Here is an 18,063-nt window from a genome sequence, read left to right as displayed (position 1 = left end):
CGGGAAATCCCCTGGAGAAGGAAATGACAACCCACTCCAGTATTCTTGCCTGGAGGATCCCAGGGACAGAGGAGCCTGGGGGGCTACAGTCCATGAGATAGCAAAGAACTGGACATAACTGAGTGACTGAGCACCATACATTCTTATGATTAAAAAAGAGAAAATAGCACCGGGGTGGGAGGTCATGGCACCTGGGAACCTACTAGTCTGGGTCTGCACTGTGGCCGGGACACTCAGAGGCTCCCTCAACACCCAGAGGGAGAGAGGAGACCCTGCCCCCATCACTCTGCCCTCTCCACCCTGGGTCCCCTCAAGCTTTCTTCATCCAAAAAGGAAGAAGCTCTCAAAGAAACCCACCACCAAAATAGACAGGTTCCCCTGAGCAATCCTGCTCCATCCCGTCTCTTTTACCCCATTTCTCCCCACCTCTTTAGGTGTTGTGGTTTGGACGTCTGTGTCCCGCCTGATGCCCAGTGTGATGGTGTTGGGAGGTGGGCCTTTGTGGGGTGCTTAGGTCATGAGGGTGGAGCCTCATGAATGGATTAGTGTTCTTATAAAAGAAACCCCAGGGAGACCCCTTACCCCTCTGCCATGGGAGTATGCAGTGAAAAGTGAGAAGTCTTTGACCCAGAAGAGGGCTCTCACTTGACCTTGCTGACACCCTGATCTTGGACTTCCATCCTCCAGACCTGGAGGCAATAAACTTTTGTTGTTGATAAGCCACCCAGACCGTGGTTCTGTACGATGTTACGGAAGAACTCGAAACTTTTCGGCCAACCCAGTATTTCAGCAGCTCAAATGGACGGAGACAACGGGTTACCACTTTTATTAGAATCATGTGTTATCTTTAAAGAATGTTTATGAGTATGTATATTTCTCTCTTTTCTTATACAGAGACTAGCATGCCATCTATTGTTCTATACCTGTTTTCTGGGCACATCCTGAAGCTCTTCCCTATCAGGACAGTGAATATCCCTGTACATACGTTTCTTTCATAGTCACCTACGATCGCATTGTGTGGGCATTGCAAGGTTTATTAAGATCTAGAGGCTCTCTCCTGTAGATGGAGGTTTGGCTTTTTTTCCAGACTTGGCCAGTACAAACAGTCCTTCAGTAAATTGCCATGTACATCTATTTTTTCCGGGGTTTGTAGGTAGATCTCCAGAATAACTCCAAGAAGCTGGATCAGTAAATCAAAAGGTAGAGGAGGCGGCAGTTTCACTGGATTTTTCCAGTGTCTTCCTGTGCTTGCATCACTTGGCATGCCCATCAGTGACCCCTAGTCTCCCAGGAGGGAGCCATCAGCCTCAGATTCCTTACACTGACCTCACAGGCCAACCTAGTATTTTGGTGACTGTCATTTGCCATAGGCATGGAGGTCTTCTCTGGGGTGGAGACCAAGCCTTGGGTTCCTCATCTGTGTGTGTCCCACATGCCCGGCCTGGGGTGTGGCCTCACCCACTGAGCCTCCCCCAGGAAGCTGCCCCAGAGGGGTTTATTGTCTATCCCTGGAGGAGGGGGGGTGCTTGGGCTTCAGGTGGGACTCAGTGGGGGGCAGGGGCCTTCACACCAGCCTGTAGGTTCCATTGTAGCTGAAAGAGGGCGGCTTCAAGCAGTCCCCCTCTCCCTCAGGCATCCAGCTCTGGGTGTAGGTGGAGCCATTTTCCAGAGGTCGCACGATTATGAGGTCTCTGGACGCCAGGGACGGGTCCTCTGGGAAGAAGTTGAAGGGTCGGAGCAGGAAGCCCACGGAGTTCCCGGGTGTGGTCGTGTTGGGGATGTCCTCTGCGTGGGGGATGTGCAGGAAGCCCACTGTGACCCAGGCCACCAGGTCCTGCGGGAGAGAGGGGCGGGCCATGCTGAGGAGGCTCAGAGGGGAAGGGGTAGCCTGCACCCAAGCCCCAGGTATAAGGAAGGGCAAATCTGGTGAATCCGGAGCTGGCTTTCCACCCAGTAAGCTGGTCCTTGCCCTCCTGGGACTCAGCAGGGATCCTGGGACTGGACAGGGGTCCTGGGACTGGACAGGGATCCTGGGACCTGCAGGGATCCTGGGACCTGGCAGGAGTCCTGAGACTGAACAGGGATCCTAGGACTGGACAGGGATCTGTCTCAGGGTGGGGCTGGAAAAAGGCAGAGCTGGTACCTCATCTTCAATGTTCTCATTGTTGCGAAGAAACTCCTCAAAGACGACAGGTGGGTCCCACGGGTCGTTCTGGTTGTATATGCTGCTGCTGTATCTCTCTGACTCCCGGTATTTGGTCACTGCCAGGGGGTACCTGTCCAGGCAGAGAAGCCGTGTGACTCTGGGTGTTGGGGGCCTCCCAGCCCCTCCCAGGGAACACTGCCAGGGTCAACGAAGGGGGAAAGTTACTGCCTTCCCCTATATGCAGGATCATCCCCTGGGAGTTAGCCAGGTTCACTCCGGGGCTCCGCAGGGGTTCTGCACACTCCATCCCCAAACACGGAGCCACACACCCAGGAGCATGCACGCACACACACATACACACACACATGGGCACACACCCAGATATAGCACTGGATAGATTCAGAATCTCATGGACAGAAACACAGACACACACAGACACAGGGGAACACAGAGACACAGAGAGGAGCCTCCAGTCCTTGCCAGCCTCCTGGGCCTTCCTCACCTGGCCCAGGTGACAGCCTGCTCCTCTTGCCAGCCTGGGGGCAGCACTTGGTCGGCCATGGAGTGGATCTGCACTCGGTAGCTGCGCTGGTGGCCCCAGGGGTTCTGCTCAGGGCTAGTAAAAAGCAGGTATTTGGGCAAAGTCTGTCCGAAGCGGAAGGCCGCCTGGCGCTCCCGAGAATACCGCTTCTGCTGGAGAGCTGGCTGAACCAGGCGGTGTCCTGGGCTCCAGGGGTTTGTGATGTTTTCCAGCTTCATCTGCAGGGTCTGGAAGCTATTCTTGGTGCCTGCGGGTGTACAGGGAAGGAGCTGGAGTCAAGCACCTGGAACTGAAGCCTCCTCATTCCACCTTGGGCCCTCCATCCAGGACCACACCCAACAGCAGACCATGGACTGAAGGGGATGTTGGGGACAGGCACTGAGCCAGATGGCAGTGGAGGGAAGGGGCTGAGGAACTAGAAGACAGCTCAGAGTTGGCACAGCAGTGGCAGTGACTCCACCGTGACCCTGGGTAGTTCCTCTTGAGAGCGGCGTCCGAGCCTGTTTGCTGCAACTGTGGTCCGAGACAGGCAGCTGGCCTTTCCCCAGGGGGAGGGGACATGTCAATTCCCTCTGGGTCAGGAGCAGACAAGGGGGAGCAGGAGAAGCTGCCCAGCTGGTCCTGGGGGCCTGTTCTAACATGGCACTTGATACCAGGCCAAATCCTGTCATTATACCCATGCCATCTTTTAAGGCACCCATGCTCAGCCACTCAGTTGTGTCCAACTCTGCGACCCCATGGGCTGTAGCCCGCCAGGCTTCTCTGTCCATGGGATTCTCCAGGCAAGAATACTTCAGTGGGTTGCCATTCCCACTCCATTGGAGAAAAGATTCTCCAATCTTTTGCGGTGACACCACTAATTCAAGAGACACAAGGAGTATTCCCAATGACACTGCATCCATTCAAAGCTCCAGGCAGGGACGTGTCTTACACCTAGGCATTATCCCCTCCCCTGCCGCGTGCACACATTTGCACAGGGTCCATCCTCCAAAGGTGTCAGTGCAGGGGCAGCCCCTGGCACTGTTCACGTCACCATTTTGCAGGGACACACAGGTTTCTGCAGGCCCTACACCTCCAGGCTGGGTAAACTTTCCTGACATTATGTCTCCACGGGAGACTCAGCACCATCATCTCCCAGGAGTGTGAGTTACCGTGGGGATGCAGACATTTGGCCAGGGGGTGGTCCCAAGCCTGGGTCCTACCTGCCACATCCAGGTCTACGCGGTAATGCACAAGGTGGGTGTGCATGTTGCCGATGAGGTGCGTGTGCAGGCGGGTCCCATGGCGCAGCCCCTCGGGGGTGTAGAATGTGGCATGGATATAGCCGGTGGCATGCATCTTGGCCTCCATTACCCCGTTGGGGTAGAAGATGAAGTCCCAGATGTAATCATAGTTGTAGACCGTCGACGTGGTCCTTAGCACCAGCGCCTGACCCTTGAGCCCCGCATAGAAATTGAAGCCACCGTTGAAGTTGGAGTTAAAGTGCCGCCGGATGGGCACCCCTGTGGGCATCTCAAAGAGACAGAGGGCCCGGGGGTAGAGGACGGGGCCGTCGTCATCGTAGTAGTGGAGGGCGTCCATGAAGGTGGCCGTCTCTGGGCAGTCGATGCCAGGGGCCAGCTCATGAGTGACGCTGCCCAAGCCCCAGCCCACGTCCATGTACTTGGTCTGCATGCCGGCCGGGGTGTGTCCTCCGTACAGCGCCGCAGCCTCCTGCACGCTCACCTCGTAGGCTATGCGCTCACCGCCGAAGCGCACGTCCAGGACTTGCAGCCCCGAGGATGAGCGCAGGCGGAAGGAGAAGCTCCAGCCGGCGTAGCGCACTGTGTGGCCATCCAGGCTGTAGCGCGCGCCCTGGGGCTGCACCAGGCGGGGGCCGCTCTTGGAGACGCCCAAGTCCCCACGTAACTGGTAGGAGGAGAAGAGGGCCGCCTCAGGCAGGTTGGCTCTGTCCTTGCCCTTGGCGAGCGGGTCCTCCAAGACCACCGCATCCACCTCTCCGTCGTCGTACTTCTGAGCCAGCTCCTCAGGGCTCTGGTAGAACCTCCCATTGTACCAGACCCGCTCCACCGTCCAGTCCCGGGGGTTAGGGCTTCCGTGGTCCAGCAGGAGCTCCACCCCAGTGGGATGCAGGAAGTAGCCTTCGATTTGCCGCTGAAGGATGAACCAAGAGCGGCGCTGGCCGGAGGCCACGCCCCGGGGCGCCACGTCGGTGAAAGTCAGGCACGGTTGGGAGCAGTTTCCGAACACAGCGCCAGCGGTGCGCCGGAAAAACGCGCTCAGGGGCTTGGTGGCTTCCTCCAGGGTGTGACTCAGAAGGGCGTACTCTGCCTTGGAGATGGGTCTGGAGGCCCAGGAGGCCTGGTGCCTGGGCCTAGGCGGCAGGTGTCGGAGGTAACGGGGCCTTGGCAGCGGCCCCACGGCAAACTCGGTGATGTTGGGCTGCTCCTGGGCTCCGAAGAAGATGACGGCTCGCGCCTCCCGAACGGGAGGCCGGTGGCCTTTATCCAGAAACTTGAGCACGTGTTGCTTCTTGGGCAGCAGCATCTCAATGAGGAACACGGAGTTCTTGGCCACAGTCAGCGTGTTGGACGGCTCCAGCCTCAGCTCCTTCTGGGACCAGAGGAAGCTGTGCACGGCCTTGAGCTCTTGGGCACTCAGGTCCGCAAATACCCTGCCCTTGTCGCGGGGGGTCCGCGGGGCGCCCTCTGCCGCCGCCAGCGTCTGCAACACCAGGATGGCAGCGCCCGCCCAGCCGAGGGCCAGGGCCTCCCGCCCCATGGCTCTGGAATGCAGCAGAGGAGATGAGCTTGGCAGTTTTGTGGGAGGAAGTGAGTGTCCCCCAGGTTGGGTCTTGGATTACCCTGGTCCTTGACCTCATGGTTTTCCCTCGGACTCACCTCCTGGCTTGCAGTCCTCCAATCTGAATTCCGCTTTTTCCTCCCTGGTCTGTAACCTTCCTGGTCTGTAAACTCTTTAGTCCCATGGATGCTCTTACCTGTGCAGACTCCTTCTCCCCTCCTCTGTGCGTTATCTCTGCGGGGCAGAAGCGCTATCTCTCCAGCTTTAGGTCACTCAGATACTCACAGTGCCTCTCCCCCCAAATGCTACAGTGTGCTGGCTGTGCCATGGGTGTTGGCAGCAAAACTGTGTTGTGTCAACACAGTGTTTTTGATACAACCCAGTGTTTTTTATATGGGTAAAATTTGAAATGTAGTGTGGAAGTTCAAAGAGTCGATGGTTCTAGTGCTAATACACGCTACCACTAGGACCAGCTGTGTGACCTTGGGCAGCTTGCTTAAACTCTCTGGGCCTCCATTCTCACAACAGGGAAATGGAAAATAACAATGCAAGTACCTACTTATGGAATTGTTAGGAAAAATCAGTTGGACAATAAGGATAAAGTGTTTAGCACAAAGCCTACTTTCTAGGAAGCACTTGAGAAATGCAAACTACTCATCTTTTTTTCCAGTAGTCATGAAGAATGTGAGAGTTGAACCACAGAGATGGCTGTGCCAAAGAACTGATGCTTTTACACTGTGGTTCTGGAGAAGATTCTTGAGAGTCCCTTGGACATCAAGATCAAACCTGTCCGTCCTAAAGGGAAATCAACACTGAATATTCATTGGAAGGACTGCTGCTGAAGCTGAAGCTCCAATACCTTAGCCATCTGATGCAAAGAGCCGACTCATTGGAAAAGATCCTGAAGCTGGGAAAGACTGAGGGCAGGAGGAGAAGGGGACGACAGAGGATGAGATGGTTGGATGGCATCACTGACTCAATGGACATGAGTTTGAGCAAGCTCTGGGAGATGGTGAAGGACAGGGAAGCTGGCGTGCTGCAGTCCATGGGGTCGCAAAGAGTCGGACATGACTGAACAACAGTATGAGGATACACTCTCTGGTGTCAGAATGTTTAAACTTATGAGTCATGTAGAGTGATTTGACTGGTTCGGTTGTAGACCTGTGCCCACACAGGTGAGGGGGAGAATGGGGTGGCTGGCCCTGCCAAACTTCTTTGGCCTCTTCAGTGATGCCCCACAGTTGTGACCACTTGGCCACAGGCCAAGTTGTGACCTCAGGCCAAGGCCATGAGGAGGGCACCTCAGGATGTCATCATGCCAGGGGGCAATTCGAGATGATGTCCTTTTCCCTTCCATTGTGAGGGGAGACTGTGGTCAGGGTCTCATGGCGCACCCTCTGGAGCTGACACTACAGTCTTGACCTCCCATCCCTGGTGGGGAGTTTCAGGGACTCATGTGATCTTCTCTCCAGCCTGAAGGGGTGGGGAAGCTCTCAGGGTTGCTAAGTGAATCCAGAGCAGAAAGATAAGCAGTGAGTTCTTGTTCTACTATTAAGTTTTGGTCCAGCCTAGTTTCTTTTTTAAACTAGACTTGGAAAAGTTCTCAGTTCATAGCAAAATTGAGAGAGATGTACAGAGAGATCCCATATGCCTCCTGTCTCCTCTCCCCGTTCACATAACCTGGCCCACTAACAGCATCCCACACCAGAGTGGTACCCTTGCTACAATCTGTGGCCCTACAGTGATACATTATTGTCACCCAGTAATTTACATGAGGATTCACTCTGGGTGCTGTACATGCTGTGGGTTTTGAGAAATGTGTAAAGACTTGCATCCATCTTTATGGACCATACAGAGAAGTTTCAGGGCCCTCAACATCCTCTCTACTCCAGCTCTTCGTCCTTCACTTCCTTCCCTGACCACTGATCTCTTTACTAACCCGGGTGACCACTGATCTCTTTACTGTCTCCATAGTTTTGCCTTCTCCAGAATGTCATGCCGTCAGGGTGATACAGCGTGCAGCCCTTTCAGACTGGCTTCTTTGGCTCGGTAATATGCATTTATGTTCCTCCATGTATTTTTCGTATCCAAGCCCCTTTCGTCTTAACCTCTGATGAAATTAAATTTATATTTTAAGGCAGGACAAGAAAAAATTAAACATAGAATTTCCTCTCTGTGTTTGTTTGGGCCTCTTCCTGCCCCTACTCCTTAACATGCCATGTGCGTCTCCAGTATGCATTAACCAGAGTGCCTCAAAGATGGGGGTGCCCGCTGGACAGTAAAGATCCATTTTTTTTCCTTCTTCTGATGCCAGCAATGTAACCTCTTAGAAGATCACTGTGCTTTCCCAGCTCTATAGGGGCCGTGGTGACTTGCAGCTTGCTTTATATGTGCTTACTTGGACTATGTATCTTTGGTGAACTTAATGTAAAATATCAATATATTATTTTGATGTATGGTCCCTTTGTCTTGAAAATGTGTAAGACCATGCCTTCAACTTCCAACAAATGGAACAGTTCTCAGAGCTTTCTGAGAATCTGCTTCCAGGGCTATAATCCTCTGTTTAACTCAATTCAAATCCCCCCTTTTTCTTCTTAACTTGGTAGTTAATTGAATTTTCATCGACATTTTCTTGGCACAGTTGGCAGTCTATCAGAGGCACCTGGAGACCACCCTAAACTGAAGCTCAGTACCAGCACAGGCTCTTTGAGTCTCACCCAATTTTTGGTATTCTTCAGGTGCTTTGGTGAGGTCTCCTGATATCCAGACATCATTGCTTTAAATGATGTCCTGAATTTTACTGGACCTATTTTTCATTCTCTTTCTTTAAGAAAAAACTTTTCTTGGCTGTGCTATGCAGCATGTGGGATTTTAATTCCCTGACTATAGATCAAACCTGTGCCCCTTACATTGGAGGCACAGAGTCTTAACCACCTGACCACCAGGGAAGTCCCTCGAGCTGTTTTTCTTGGGACTTTTCTGTTTTTCTCGGAGTCCTAAAGTGGGTAACTGTACATTTCCTAGGCAGGAGACCTGGGGGATATTCTTAGTGGGGGCCCAGGGGAAACTTTGGCATGAGCCAGGTTGGTTATCCTTAAAGATTTGGCTTAAATTGGAAAGATTATGTATATATGGTCAGGACAAACTTGTTTGCCAGTGAAACGAAGACTGAGCCTGCTCAACTCCAAAGGGAAAAGGACGTCTGCTCCTTCCAGCCACAAGGTGCTTCCAGGTCGCTGAGAACCTAGCGGAAGTGTTTGAGGATCTATCCTTGTGATGTGTAGTGAGCCCACAGAGGGTCTCAGTATAATCATTAAAAAAAATCCTGTTTGCTGGGCAGGCATAACAAAGGCTGATCATCTCAAGTTCCGAGCACCCAGGGCAGTTTTAGACTGTTAGAGGGAGGAACCAAGACATGTAAGAGAGTCAAACCGACCTGGGATAACTCCTTGGGCAGCTAGACACAGAGGCAGCATGAATTCATGTAATTGGAACGAAGCTGGTGCTTGCAGGTACTAATCTTCACTCTTAAATGGCCAGCATGGAGCTTTGTTGACATTCTAGAAAAAGCCAGCTTGATAAAAAACCTTTTCAAAATTCTGACCCTGAGAGAATAAAAATATTCCTCAGAGGATGCTTGAAGGAAGTTATAACTCATACTATGTCCTTGAAACATAAACATAGCTCACATCACCTGAGACGACAGCCTTAGCTCAATTAATAGACCTTAAAACTGAAAAGAGAAAAGAAAAAGGAAAGAGGCTTTTAAAAACTCAAGTGGGAAACTTATGACATCTCTATCTGTGTCTGTCTGGATATATTTGTCTGTGTGTACATTATAAATATGCGCAGGTGGCAGCGGCGCTGAGCCGCCGCACTAAGCATGGCCAAAAGGAGCTACCCCACGTCCGAGGTCGGGGCAGTGGCCTAAAGTGCCAGGCTGCGACGGCGCAGGAACGGCCGAGAGGAGCTACCCCGCGTCCGAGGTCAGGGGGGGCGGCTGGGAGGAGACACCCTGCGTCTGAGGTCAGGGGCAGTGGCTGAGAGGAGCTACCCCGCGTCTGAGGTCAGGGGCAGTGGCTGAGAGGAGCTACCCTGCGTCGGAGGTCGGTGGCGGCCAGGAGGAGACACCCCACGTCTGAGGCCAGTGGCGGCCGGGAGGAGACACCCCGCGTCCGAGGTCAGGGCCGCCCAGGAGAAGCCACCTCGTGCCCGAGGCCAGGGACGGTGACTCTGACAAGCCACCCCAAGCCCGAGGCCAGGGGCGGCAGCTGGGAGGAGCCACCCACGCCCGAGGCCACGGCCAGCGGCCGGGAGGAGCAACCCGAGGAGCGGTGGCTGCAGGAGGGCCTAGAGGAGCTATCCCACGTTGAAGGTCAGGAACTGCGGCGGTGAGGAGATACCCTTCATCCACGGTAAGGAGCAGCAGCTGTGTTTTGCTGGAGCAGCCGTGAAGAGATACCCCACACCCAAGGTAACAGAAACCCAAGTAAGATGGTAGGTGTTGAAAGAGGGCATCAGAGGGCAGACACAATGAAACCATACTCACAGAAAACTAGTCAGTCTAATCACACTAGGACCACAGCCTTGTCTAACTCATTGAAACCAAGCCATGCCTGAGGGGCAACCCAAGACAGGCGGGTCATGGTGGAGAGGTCTGACAGAATGTGGTCTACTGGAGAAGGGAATGGCAAGCCACTTCAGTATTCTTGCCTTGAGAACCTCATGAACAGTATGAAAAGGCAAAATGATAGAATACCAAAAGAAGAACTCCCCAGGTCATTAGGTGCCCAATATGCTACTGGAGATCAGTGGAGAAATAACTCCAGAAAGAATGAAGGGATGGAGCCAAAGCAAAAACAATACCCAGCTGTGGATGTGACTGGTGACAGAAGTAAGATCCGATGCTGTAAAAAGCAATATTGCATAGGAACCTGGAATGTTAGGTCCATGAATCAAGGCAAATTGGAAGTGGTCAAACAAGAGATGGCAAGGGTGAACGTCGACATTCTAGGAATCAGCAAACTAAAATGGACTGGAATGGGTGAATTTAACTTAGATGACCATTATATCTACTACTGCGGGCAGGAATCCCTCAGAAGAAATGGAGTAGCCATCATGGTCAACAAAAGAATCCAAAATGAAGTACTTGGATGCAATCTTGAAAACGACAGAATGATCTCTGTTCGTCTCCAAGGCAAACCATTCAATATCACAGTTATCCAAGTCTATGCCCCAACCAGAAATGCTGAAGAAACTGAAGTTGAACGGTTTTATGAAGACCTACAAGACCTTTTAGAACTAACACCCAAGAAAGATGTCCTTTGCGACCCCATGGGCTGTAGCCTACCAGGCTCCTCCCTCCATGGGATTCTCCAGGCAAGAGTACTGGAGTGGGTTGCCATTTCCTTCTCCAGGGGATCTTCCCAACCCAGGGATTGAACCCTGGTCTCCTGCATTCCAGGCAGACATTTTAACCTATGAGCCACCAGGGAAGTCCTTTTCATGATAGGGGACTGGAATGCAAAAGTAGGAAGTCAGGAAACACCTGGAGTAACAGGCAAATTTGGCCTTGGAATGCGGAATGAAGCAGGGCAAAGACTAATAGAGTTTTGCCAAGACAATGCACTGGTCATAGCAAACACCCTCTTCCAACAACTCAAGAGAAGACTCTACACATGAACATCACCAGATGGTCAACACTGAAATCAGATTGATTGTATTCTTTGCAGCCAAAGATGGAGAAGCTCTATACAGTCGACAAAAACAAGACCAGGAGCTGACTGTGGCTCAGATCATGAACTCCTTATTACCAAATTCAGACTCAAATTGAAGAAAGTAGGGAAAACCGCTACACCATTCAGGTATGACCTAAATCAAATCCCTTATGATTATACAGTGGAATTCAGAAATAGATTTAAGGGCCTAGATCTGATAGATAGAGTGCCTGATGAACTATGGAATGAGGTTCGTGACATTGTACAGGAGACAGGGATCAAGACCATACCCATGGAAAAGAAATGCAAAAAAGCAAAATGGCTGTCTGGGGAGGCCTTACAAATAGCTGTGAAAAGAAGAGAAGTGAAAAGCAAAGGAGAAAAGGAAAGATATAAGCATCTGAATGCAGAGTTCCAAAGAATAGCAAGAGATAAGAAAGCCTTCTTCAGCGATCAATGCAAAGAAATAGAGGAAAAGAACAGAATGGGAAAGACTAGAGATCTCTTCAAGAAAATTAGAGATACCAAGGGAACATTTCATGCAAAGATGGGCTCGATAAATGATGGAAATGGTCTGGACCTAACAGAAGCAGAAGATGTTAAGAAGAGGTGGCAAGAATACACAGAAGAACTGTACAAAAAAGATCTACATGACCCAGATAATCATGATGATGTGATCACTCATCTAGAGCCAGACATCCTGGAATGTGAAGTCAAGTGGGCCTTAGAAAGCATCACTACGAACAAAGCTAGTGGAGGTGATGGAATTCCAGTTGAGCTGTTTCAAATCCTCAAAGATGATGCTGTGAAAGTGCTGCACTCAATATGCCAGCAAATTTGGACAGCTCAGCAGTGGCCACAGGACTGGAAAAGGTCAGTTTTCATTCCAATCCCAAAGAAAGGCAATGCCAAAGAATGCTCAAACTACCACACAGTTGCACTCATCTCACATGCTAGTAAAGTAATGCTCAAAATTCTCCAAGCCAGGCTTCAGCAATACGTGAACCATGAACTCCCTAATGTTCAAGCTGGTTTTAAAAAAGGCAGAGGAACCAGAGATCAAATTGCCAACATCCGCTGCATCATGGAAAAAGCAAGAGAGCTCCAGAAAAACATCAATTTCTGCTTTATTTATTATGCCAAGGCCTTTGACTGTGTGGATCACAATCAACTGTGGAAAATTCTGAAAGCGATGGGAATACCAGACCACCTGACCTGCCTCTTGAGAAATCTGTATGCTGGACAGGAAGCAACAGTGAGAACTGGACATGGAACAACAGACTGGTTCCAAATAGGAAAAGGAGTACGTCAAGGCTGTATATTGTCTCCCTGCTTATTTAACTTATATGCAGAGTACATCATGAGAAACGCTGTGCTGGAAGAAACACAAGCTGGAATCAAGATTGCCTGGAGATATATCAATAACCTCACATATGCAGATGACACCACGTTTATGGCAGAAAGTGAAGAGGAACTAAAAAGCCTCTTGAGGAAAGTGAAAGTGGAGAGTGAAAAAGTTGGCTTAAAGCTCAACATTCAGAAAATGAAGATCATGGCATCCGGTCCCATCACTTCATGGGAAATAGATGGGGAAACAGTAGAAACAGTGTCAGACTTTATTTTGGGGGACTCCAAAATCACTGCAGATGATGACTGCAGCCATGAAATTAAAAGACGCTTACTCCTTGGAAGAAAAGTTATGACCAACCTGGATAGTATATTCAAAAACAGAGACATTACTTTGCCGACTAAGGTCCGTCTAGTCAAGGCTATGGTTTTTCCTGTGGTCATGTATGGATGTGAGAGTTGGACTATGAAGAAGGCTGAGCGCCGAAGAATTGATGCGTTTGAACTGTGGTGTTGGAGAAGACTCTTGAGAGTCCCTTGGACTGCAAGGAGATCCAGCCAGTCCTTTCTGAAGGAGATCAACCCTGGGATTTCTTTGGAAGGAATGATGCTGAAGCTGAAGCTTCAGTACTTTGGCCACCTAATGCGAAGAGTTGGCTCATTGAAAAATACTCTGATGCTGGGAGGGATTGGGGGCAGGAGGAGAAGGGGACAGCAGAGGATGAGATGGCTGGATGGCATTATGGACTCGATGGACCTGAGTCTGAGTGAACTCCGGGAGTTGGTGATGGACAGGGAGGCCTGGCGTCCTGCGATTCATGGGGTTGCAAAGAGTCGGACACGACTGAGTGACTGAACTAACATTGTAAATATGGTATGTCCCTACCTCTGTATAGTGTTATCAAAATTAATTTGTAAAAGAGCTCTATTTGACTTAAAGGTAAGTGCTTACAGATCAAATATTTCTAAATGTAAAGACTCTTGAGAGTCCCTTGGACTGCAAGGAGATCCAACCAGTCCATCCTAAAGGAGACCAGTTCTGGGTGTTCATTGGAAAGACTGATGCTGAGGCTGAAACTCCACTACTTTGGCCACCTCATGCAAAGAGTTGACTGATTGGAAAATGTAACATTCTAAATGTAACTTTAGATCCCTCCCTGATGCTGGGAGGGATTGGGGGCAGGAGGAGAAGGGGACGACAGAGGATGAGATGGCTGGATGGCATCACTGACTTGATGCACATGAGTTTGGGTGAACTCCGGGAGTTGGTGATGGACAGGGAGGCCTGGCGTGCTGTGATTCATGGGGTCGCAAAGAGTAGGACACGACTGAGCGACTGAACTGAACGGAACTGATGCTAAGAACAATTTCTCCAGACTTCTGATGACTTGAAACTTCAGGGTTCTGCTAAATTAAATGATAGAAATTCTTTGAATGTCTAGATCAATCATTTAAAAAAATTATTTATTTGGCTATACTGGTTTTTAGTTAAGGTATGTGGGGTCTTTAGTTGCAGTTTGTGAGATCTAGTTCCCTTGATCAGGAATCAAATTCAGGCCTCCTGTATTGGGAGCATGCAGTCCTAGCCACTGGACAACCAGGGAAGTATGTAGATCATTGTTAATAAGATAAAATATTGTAACATTAATTGCTAAAGAAGTCTGTTTTTACCTACTTTTGACCTCTTATTCCAGAGAGACTTAGTGTTTGAAACTGTTAATAAATATATTTTGTGCTTTATTGAAAGATTGTGAAATGGCATATATTTCTAGAAATTAATTTTTAAAAGGGAACCTTCAGCAAAGAGTTTTAGGCACGGTTAAGACTAAGATTAGATTTAATTAAATAAATGAGTTTTAATATTAAAGATGAAATGATATAGACCTTTTTTCTCTGTTGTGAGGACAAAGTTTTGTTTTGAAATATTGATCTGCTTCTGCTTTTGGTAAGAGATTACAAAACTTCTTTACCAGTAACTTCCTACACTTGCCTTTGAAATCTTTTGTTGTCAGTTTATTAATAGTTTTATGAATAAATATTGTTTAACAGTTACTTATGATCCTACTTGGTCAAACACTTAAAGCCTCTGATATCTTTGACAAACTTTCTCAAATCAAACTTTAAATGAAATTCTTTTGACTGGTAGCTAACTTTAGGATGCTTCAGAGGGCTCCTGAACATCTCAAAGAGGGATATTAAAATAATTTGGCTTATTTGTTACATTAAATTGCATGGGAAACATTGTCAAATGAGTAACAAAAAATCTTCTAAAGCTCTATTTTATAGGTAAATATTATTAATATAAAAGTTCTAGAAGTTATATGAAGTTCCTAAAATTTGAAACATCCTGGTATGCTGTCACTCATCTTTCTAGTTGTTGTCTTGAAATGTTGTATGTCACAACAAATTTCCTTGACAGTTGCATTGTGATCGGGTCTTTAACCATGCTTTTCAAGTCTTTTGTCATTTATAGACGGTTATGATCTTAATCTGATGCTTTTCAAAAATGCCTGTAGGGAGATTTTCTGCTCCCTAAATAAGTTAGACTCGGTAGCGAAAGGACTTCCACTTTGTATGAGGGTTGTTTTAGAAACAGCTCTCTCATGTATGCCTGCTGAAGACGTAGTAATAGGGTCTCCTTTAGCTGCTCATGTCCCACAATCGCTTGAGTCTCTTCTAAACTCCTACCACACTCAGCACAATTCTGTAAGCCAGCTAACTTTTTAAGAAGTTGTTGCTTTCTCTTCCCAATCATACCTTGATTTGATGTAATAGCATTAACCTTGCAACTTTGCTTCCAGAACCACAGGAAGAAAGCAACTATGATCACATCTTGTTAGCGGTTTATCTTCTTGCTCCCAGGAATGACTTATAAGAAGCCCCTATTGATAAGGTTGATCTAATTTACAGATAGGTCCTACTTATGGGATGGATGGGACATTATCAAGCCAGATATGCAACAAGATCCACAATGGGCATAATTGAAAACTCTTATTTACCAGAAACAAAGTCAGCACCACAAGCCAAATTAACTGCCTTAACTCTAGCTTGTCAGCTAGCTAAAGACCAGGTAACAAATATTTATACTGATGTTCGGTATGCTTTTTGAGTGGCACACAACTTTGAAATGCTATGAAAGCAATGAGGTTTTAAACCTCATCACGACATCTTATACAAAAAATAGAAAACAGGTTGAAGAGTCATTAATCAGGATCAGTTCAGCTCAGTCGCTCAGTTGTGTCTAACACTTTGTGACCCCATGGATTGTGATAATGGATTAATGGATAAATGGATTAATCATGATACAACTGCCAAAACAGCAATTATGAAAACAACAGAGCATTTCAAATTTGGCACTGTGGAGGCTGAAGGAAATCAACTTGCTGATGTTGCAGCCAACTGGGCAGCTTTAAATATTCATCCTGTCCAGCCTCCAGAATGTCCACTGCTCTCTATTAACCCTGCAAACTCAATGAAAAATTTATTTCTATGGGCTCAAAAAATCACCACTAAAGAAGAGAGGCAGATTAGGCAACAAAAAGGGGAAATTTTGACCCCACCACACAAATATGGGTTAGACCCAATAAAATAGTTTCAATAGACATGTGTGTGGTTAGTCACTCAGTTGTGTCCAATTCTGTGTGACCCCATGGACTTCAGCCCACGAGGCTCCTCTGTCCTTGGGATTTTCCAGGCAAGAATACTGGAGTGGGTTGCTATTTCCCTCTGCAGGGGATCTTTCTGACCCAGGCATCGAACCTGAGTCTTCTGCGGCACCTGCATTTCAGGCGGATTCTTTACCTGCTGAGCCATCAGGGAAGCCTTGTGCCTCTCTATGTGTGTTCAAAACTCCACCTAAAATAATGATGCCCAAATGGCTATTGATCATATCTATTATTTGATATAAAATAGTGACCACACACAGTGCACATGCAGAGCAAAATTGGCATAAGTCCCACTGTACCACTTAGAGTTGACTGTCAGCCTGTGGCAAGCATTCTACTAGCCTAACGCCTTAAAAGGTAAGAAAGAGCTGGGGTATTAAGATGGGGCACTGGGGAACATGATAGATCCAGGGCAGGTAAGCAACCACCATGGTATTGGGGGACCAAATACTGGCTCACCTAATGCTTTCTATCAAAAGATTAATGATCAAAGCGGGGGTGAGGATGATGAGATAAAATTTGCATTTCAAACCAGGACAAGAAAAAATTAAACATAGAAGTTGCTGTCTGTGTTTTTTTTTTTGCCTCTTCCCTCTCTCCTCGACTCCCTGATGTGTCAGGTGCATCTCCATTACTCATTAACCAGAGCTCCTCAAAGATGGGAGTGCCCGCTGGACCGGAAAGATCCATTTTCCCCTTCTTCTGATGCTAGCGATATAACCTCTTAAAAGATCACTGTTCTTTCCTGGCTCTGTAGGGGCCATGGTGATGTGCAGCTTGCTTTATATGTGCTTACCTGGGCTATGTATCTTTGGTGAACTTTTTGTAAAATATATTATTTTGATGGATGATCCCTTTGTCTTGAGGATATGTACGACTGTGTTCAACTTCTAACAAGTAGAAGAGTTCTCAGAGCTTTCTGAGAATCTGCTTCCTGGGTTATAATCCTTGGTTTAGCTCAAATAAAATCCTCCTCTTTTTCTTCTTAACTTGATAGTTAACTGAATGTTCATCCACAGTTCTTATCCCCAAATTGCCTTCTGCTCTGCTAAGGAGAGAGATGTGGACGAGACCTGTTGTCCTGTAACCTGAGCTTGGCCATTCGTTTAACCTTTCCCGGTACAATCCTCGGTTGCAGTGTCCAGATGGGCGGCGGGTGAGGTAGACGATGGCAATGAAGCCGTGGCAGAAGGGAGAACTCAGTGGTGAGTGAGACCTCCACGCTGGGAGATACAAAGCATACCCTCTCCTGCCCATGGCTCATCTCCAGCGCCTGGAGAACAGTGGCCACCTGATGGCTGCACCTGTCCCGTCTCAGCCCTGGGTGGTGTGTGCCTTGGAGTGATCCTTCTGGGCTCTCACCCCTCCCTTTGGCCCCCCACCTCTTGTGTCTTTGTTTCTGCTGACCCCCCACTCCATGTCCATCTTCTCTCACTGCCCCCCTCCCCTCCCCAGTTCACCCCTGCTTGGCTCTCCCCAAATACCCTCCCCTGCCCAGAACATACCTGTGTGCTCAGCTCTGGGCTCACCTCTGCTGCAGCCTTTGTCTCTGACTCCTTGAACTTTATGGCTGGACCTTGCCCCGGGGGGAGGGACGGGGTGAGGCTTGTGCTGACCAAGGTGGTGACCTACGGCTCAGGAAGCTCCGCAGTGGGCAGGGGCGGCACACAAGGAAGTGTGTGGGTCTCTCGCAGCAGTGGCCCAGCGGCCTCCTGTTACCCCAAGTTCCGAGTATGGAAACTCCCCAGTCTTTCACCATTTCAGCAGCTGTGTCCACTTCTGTTTTCCCCAAAACACCCATGCCATCGATAATTCCCTGCCATTCTTCCTGCTGAAGCAGCACTT

At 48.8% G+C, this 18,063-nt stretch overlaps 1 protein-coding gene across 1 annotated transcript; it reads right to left on the bottom strand.

The window, feature by feature from the left end:
* Positions 1 to 818: 818 nt before the first annotated feature.
* On the bottom strand, positions 819 to 17,808 carry AOC1 (amine oxidase copper containing 1). Its single transcript, XM_068972673.1, has 5 exons — positions 17,724 to 17,808; positions 3,890 to 5,472; positions 2,649 to 2,934; positions 2,144 to 2,276; positions 819 to 1,834 (listed from the first exon to the last, which is right to left on the bottom strand). The coding sequence occupies exons 2-5, from the start codon at positions 5,466 to 5,468 to the stop codon at positions 1,565 to 1,567; spliced, it is 2,268 nt and encodes a 755-aa protein (XP_068828774.1). The 5' UTR covers positions 5,469 to 5,472; positions 17,724 to 17,808; the 3' UTR covers positions 819 to 1,564.
* Positions 17,809 to 18,063: the final 255 nt, after the last annotated feature.

The sequence above is a fragment of the Capricornis sumatraensis genome, chromosome 5 (assembly GCF_032405125.1).
Source record: "Capricornis sumatraensis isolate serow.1 chromosome 5, serow.2, whole genome shotgun sequence".
NCBI lineage: Eukaryota > Metazoa > Chordata > Mammalia > Artiodactyla > Bovidae > Capricornis > Capricornis sumatraensis.
The sequence above is the reverse complement of the archived record's forward strand: the minus strand, read 5'-3'. Positions and strand labels throughout refer to the sequence as shown.

Coding starts and splice junctions, on each gene's coding strand:
- AOC1 (XM_068972673.1), bottom strand. CDS start 5,468: ATGGGGCGGGAGGCCCTGGCCCTCGGCTGGGCGGGCGCTGCCATCCTG. Junction 2,935..3,889: donor CGTAGACCTGGATGTGGCAG/GTAGGACCCAGG, acceptor GTACACCCGCAG/GCACCAAGAATAGCTTCCAG. Junction 2,277..2,648: donor CAGGCTGTCACCTGGGCCAG/GTGAGGAAGGCC, acceptor CTGCCTGGACAG/GTACCCCCTGGCAGTGACCA.